General features: G+C 40.3%; 1 protein-coding gene across 1 annotated transcript; it reads left to right on the top strand.

Moving 5' to 3' along the window:
* Nucleotides 1–216: 216 nt before the first annotated feature.
* On the top strand, nucleotides 217–1,119 carry LOC123346828 (olfactory receptor 14A16-like; the record flags this gene model as incomplete). The annotated part of the gene is made up of 1 exon (XM_044984280.1): nucleotides 217–1,119. A coding segment is annotated over one exon (903 nt), but the record flags the coding sequence as incomplete, so codon positions are not given.
* Between the last annotated feature and the right edge of the window lie 4,968 nt (nucleotides 1,120–6,087).

Raw genomic sequence — 6,087 nt, 5'->3', positions numbered from 1 at the left:
ACAAGAGTCAATGGGGCTGATTGCATCACCCTCATTCCCAGATCACATCAATCTTCATGAAATAAGGATCTGAGTTTAACTCAAGGGAATTATGGTGATTTACACAAGAGGAAAGATATTTTGTTAGTCTAATACTGACCATTGTCCTTGTCCTTCCCTCTACAGGCAGCTCTTAATGTACTGAGAAAGAAAATGTCCAACCAAACCACATTCCTTCTCCTGGGATTCTCTGATGTTCCAGAGGTGCAGATTTTATACTTCATACTTTTCTTAGTAATTTACCTGGCAGCACTGATGGAGAATCTTCTTATCATCACAGCCATAGCACTTGACCACCACCTTCACACTCCCATGTACTTCTTCTTGATGAATCTGTCTATCATAGACCTTGGCTCCATCTCTGTCAACATCCCCAAATCAATGGCTAATTCCCTAACCCACACTAGGTCAATTTCCTATGCTGGATGTGTTGCACAAGTTTTTTTCATGGTCTTCTTGATAGGAGCAAACATTTTCCTTCTTACTGTCATGGCGTACGACCGATACGTTGCCATCTGCCAACCACTGCACTATGAGAAAGTGATGAACAGGAGAGCTTGTGTCCAAATGGCAGCCAGTGCGTGGATCAGTGGTAGTCTCAATTCTGCACTGCACACTGGGAACACGTTTGCATTACCCTTCTGTGGAGGTAACATGGTGGATCAGTTCTTTTGTGAAATCCCCAAGCTACTAAAGCTCACCTGCTCTGACTCATACCTCAGTGAAGTTCAGGTTCTCATCTTTAGTGCATGCTTAGCCTTAAGCTGCTTTGTTTTAATAACTTTTTCTTATGTTCAGATCTTCAAAACAGTACTGAGAATCCCTTCTGATCAAGGACGCCAAAAAGCCTTCTCCACCTGTCTTCCTCACCTCTTTGTGGTCTCTTTATCTGTTTTCACTGGCATCTCTGTCTACCTGAAACCGACCTCTAGTTCTACACTGGGTCTAGATCTCATGTTGGCTCTTCTCTACTCTATGTTACCTCCATTGATGAATCCAGTTATTTATAGCATGAGGAACAAGGAGATCAAAGCTGCATTGAGAAAACTGACTAGATGGATGTTATTCGCGAAGAATTAATTGTATGTCTGCAAATATTTCTGTGCTTTCTTTCTCTTGGTCTATGTCAGTTATCTCTATGACAATACAATTTATACACAGAAGATCCAGTTTCTGCTCTTGAATGCACCAATGCAAATCCAAATTAACTCCACAGATGTCAATGCACTTGGGCTGATTTACACCAACAGACGTTCTGGCCTAATAATGGAGTTAAACTGCTGTGCATTTTGGGGGAAGGAAGAATCGGGCTTTCATTCTGTGCCAAACCAATGCCTGTTAAACTGCTTTGCCACTTATACCATTTCAGTGTCACTTAAAAACAAGGAGCTTCTTTCCCTTGTGTGCATAAATCGGAGTGGTGTCAAAGGAGTCAGACTGGTGAAAATCTGGTATATGGGAGAGCAGAGTCTGACATCAACTCTGACCTCCGCAAAGCAGTGTATTGCCATTGACTGAGCGAGATTAACCCATTTACACCACCGGGGGATCTGGCCTCTTAACTTCAATTGAGCTACATCCATTTACACCAGGTGGGAACTGGGCTCACTGAGTCCAATGCCATGACGCCAATTGACACAAACTGTGGATCTGATATCTACGTGTTAATGTCAAGGGGCTCGATCTATTTAGCTTAAGAAAGAGACAGTTAAGAGGTGACTTGACAGTCTTCAAGTACACACATAGAGTGACAGTCTTCAAGTACACACATACAGAACAAATATTTGAAAATGAGCTCTCCAGTCTAGCAGAGAGTTGCACCAGAATCCAGTGGCTGGAAGTTGAAGATAAATTCAGACTGGAAATAAGGCATACAATTTTTAACTTTATTTTTATTGTTTTTGTATAAAATATAAACACACAACAAAACGAAGCACATAACTACATGCACAAGAGGGAAATACAATATACATAAAACATTCAATGTTCATTATTGGTAAAACTTGGAAAAAACAAAACAAAAACAAACAAAGAAAGCCCCCTGATCCCATAGAGATCATGCAGATCATCAGTTATTAAAGTCACTAAATAGATAAATAATTTAGTCATTTTTTCCCCATTAATACATTTGTACAGAGATCACTAAGATACTCTGTGTATGACAGAGGAATTGCAGATTTTCATTTTCTCAAAATAACACTTTTGGACACTAAAATAGCTACTGCAATCCATTTCTCAATGTTAACTGGTAATACCAGTGCATCCAGCACCTCTAAAATATACAAGCTTACAACACTTACACTTTTTGTGAGAGCACCGAATATATTGTTCAGAACACATGCATTGTTGGACAGGTGTAGACAATGTGTAAAAGGTTGGCATTTGGCTGTTTGCATCTCCAGCATTCACTGTGTGTTGCCAGTGTTGGCTTAAACAAACGTTCTAGAGTCCAGACATACCTGTTTACTATCTTGCTCCGGCAAAATCACAAGGATAAAGAACTGGAAGTAACTTTCATATTAAACTAGATATCCTCCCAGGTTTCTGTTGTGATAATAAGGCTAAGTTCTTTTTCCCATTTTTCTTTGAGACTGCAATTGAGAGGGTAATGCAAAACATTAAGCCACCTACAAGTAATTCCTACAAATTGACACTTCCCTCTCCACATATATCTTAACATGCTCTTCTAGAGGTGAAAGAGTTGAAACAAACTGATTATCCCCAATCCTTGCATGAATCCTTCATCATAGCCACTGTGAGACAGCGATAACTGATATTTGTTACACTTGTAATCGAATGCCAGTCTATCATCTTGTATTATATCTTCAGTTTTTGTTAATCCTTTTTCTATCCAAATTATCTTAAGCATTGAATTGACTTTGGTATTGAGGCACGGGATATCCTATTGTGGTAGGAGAAGAGAATTAGAAAGATCAGATGCTGTAATCATCTTAACGGATTGCAGGTTGCTCTATGTAGATGCAAAGATTGGATTTTCCCCTAAAGGTGTGGTTCGCCTAACCTAAGGTATATAAAAGAAGTGAGGGAACAAAATGGCATGATTACATTTTTTTTTATCTCAAACAAGGCCAATGCGTATACAGAACTACTGGAGAGAACCAACTTACAACTGGATGCATTTGAAATGCTCGGTAATATAACCAGGAGACCGGTGGCACCTTAAAGACTAACAGATTTATTTCGGCATAAGCTTTCATGGGTAAAAAACTCACTTCTTCAGATGCATGAAGCGAAAATTATAGACACAAATCTGGCAGCCTCCAGTTGCCCAGGATTTTTTAATGATCCTGTGTGACAAATGAGGCTTTTTTTCATCCTATCTAAATTGTATGGTAAGTCAATTTATTCAAGCAAAGAGTGAGAGAAAGACCTTGAAAGATAATAAGCTAATGATATGTGTCATTGTTGGCAAGATATTCATTTTGGATCTTTCTATTCTCTCCAGTAAGGCTAGAGCAGAGGTCAGCAACCTTTCAGAAGTGCTGTGCCGAGTCTTCATTTATTCACTCTAATTTAAGGTTTTGCATGCCACCAATACATTTTAATGTTTGTAGAAGGTCTTTTCTATAATTCTATAATATATAACTAAAGTATTGTTGTATGTAAAGTAAATAAGGTTTTTAAAATATTTAAGAAGCTTCATTTAAAATTAAATTAAAATGCAGATCCCTCCAGACCGGTGGCCAGGACCCGGATGGTGTAAGTGCCACTGAACATCAGCTCATGTGCTGCCTTCGGCACGCGTGCCATCGGTTCCCTACCCCTGAGCTAGAGGGAGGAGATTCCACATTTCTGTAAACTTGGAATTTATTTAATATAATAGTTCATATTTATAGAAACAATTCTGGGAAGATATTTTATTTCCTTATATATTTGAAATGGAAAATGCTGACACTCAGAAGAATCTGGTCTTTGGATATATCCATTGCATGTGATTTATTCCAGTTAATGCAAAAAGTAGAGATCTTTCCAAAAATATCTACTACATTCAGTAATAATGGGATTGATGAGATGGATTCTTCAGTGGTACAAAACTATCAGCATATAAACGGATTTTGTATTCTTACCTGTTTATAGTCATACCTTCAATGGCAATGGCTGAGTGCTGACATATGTACATTGCCAGTGATTCAAGAGAGAGAGATTAGAAAGGAGGGGTGTCCTTCTTTGTAGTTGAAATGTGAGAGAAATAATTCCATAAATTGCTAGTGAAGTGAGGAGAGAGAGGCATACATTTTTAATGGTGAGGTTAATCAGTCATTGGAACAGTTTACAAAGGTTTGTGATGGATTTTGCATCCCTGGCAATTTTTAAATCAAGGTTAAATTATTATTATTTTTTAAAATATGCTCTAGTTCTAAAATAATTATTTTGGGGGAGTTTTATGGCCGGTGTTTTGCAGGAGAGCAGATTAGTTCCTTCTGGCCTTGGAATCTATGAATGCCATTTCCTTAATGCCAAAGTCCTATAAATTACTGGTTCCCTTTCACTTTGCAGATAAGCATTTAGAGCTGTATTCTCATTATATTGATGTAAATCTAGACTCTACACTACTGTGGTTTTGCATGTGTATGTGGGTTGAACAGTGTTGTGTGTTTGTATATGGAATGGACACAGCAGTATGTTTGTGGGCTGTGCAGAAGTGTGTGTGTTTGTGTGCTGTACAATGTTATGCATAACTATATGTTAACATCCTGTGTAGACTATGCTAAAGGACAAAGTGCAGAGGCAATAGCAAACTCATAAGCTGCTATACAAGGTCTGACCACAAGAAGGGGACTAGGAGGCACATTGTGTTAGGCTGGGTTACATGTACACTGGGGAGTGTGAGCGACTGAGTGACTGTGTGTACCTGTGTGGGAAGGGAAGGGAGAAAGGGACCAGACAGAGAATAAACTGAAACAGAGGCAGTAGCATTGGATTAGTTCAAATGTCTGTGAGGCCCTGTCCCCGTGGCTGAGAAAAGTGACTCCAGTTCAGCAAAGTGGCTGCACAGTGTCAAACGTACAAATGCCACCCACTGGTCTGTGTGCGTTTCAAATCTCCTCTGTTTTGAATTCCAAGAGCCTGTAAAGAGTCCTGTGGCACCTTATAGACTAACAGATGTTTTGCAGCATGAGCTTTCGTGGGTGAATACCCACTTCTTCAGATGCAAGATTCCCTTGCATCTGAAGAAGTGGGTATTCACCCACGAGAGATCATGCTGCAAAACATCTGTTAGTCTATAAGGTGCCACAGGACTCTTTGCTGCTTCTACAGAACCAGACTAACACGGCTACCCCTCTGATACAAGAGCCTGTAAGTCAGTCACACCCCTACCAGGGAGCCTGGCTGTTTAGCTCAAGCTGCAGGAACTCAAACCCTTAGCTCTGGAGGTGTCTAGTTCAACCTCAATGTGTCAGCCAAGATGGTGACTATCATATGAACTCTATTTAGGCTCTATTTCTGCATTAATGAGGTACATCTGTTGGCCTACCACCACCTGCTGCAGAGTAGGAGTGAGGCCTATCAGGGGAGTGACACACTAGTGTGATGAGGGGCCAATTTATGCCCACATCATATCAGCCATCCACATTCCGAGCCAGCTGCATGCTCAGGACCTACAATGCATTGCATGGGTGGTGTGTATTGAAATTGAAATTGATAGAGCTGGTCAAGGAAACTCTATCAGAAAATATTATCCTCAGTCTGTTCGTGGCAGATGCTTCTATTATTCTAGCTGAGTGAAAATAAATCTGCCAATGGTTTGGAAAAATGTTGTCCAGCTCTACCTTGACCGACGATGCTCACTCCTCCCAAAGAGCTCCTGCAGTTCCAAGCAGCTGGTTCTCCTGCATTCTCTCCCAGAGGCAATGGGTGATAGGTTTATTGTCTGACAGTGAACATCATGTCTGGCTCTTGTGGAGCAGGACCTAATGGAGTGAGAAAGGTCAATCCACGGGAACTTGTGCTTACCTCATTCGGCCTCTGTGAAATCCCAGCCCTCATTCTAGATAAACATCCCCATTTCTCCCTAGAGGTGGTGCC

Source organism: Mauremys mutica, chromosome 12 (genome assembly GCF_020497125.1).
Source record: "Mauremys mutica isolate MM-2020 ecotype Southern chromosome 12, ASM2049712v1, whole genome shotgun sequence".
Taxonomy (NCBI): domain Eukaryota; kingdom Metazoa; phylum Chordata; order Testudines; family Geoemydidae; genus Mauremys; species Mauremys mutica.
The sequence above is the reverse complement of the archived record's forward strand: the minus strand, read 5'-3'. Positions and strand labels throughout refer to the sequence as shown.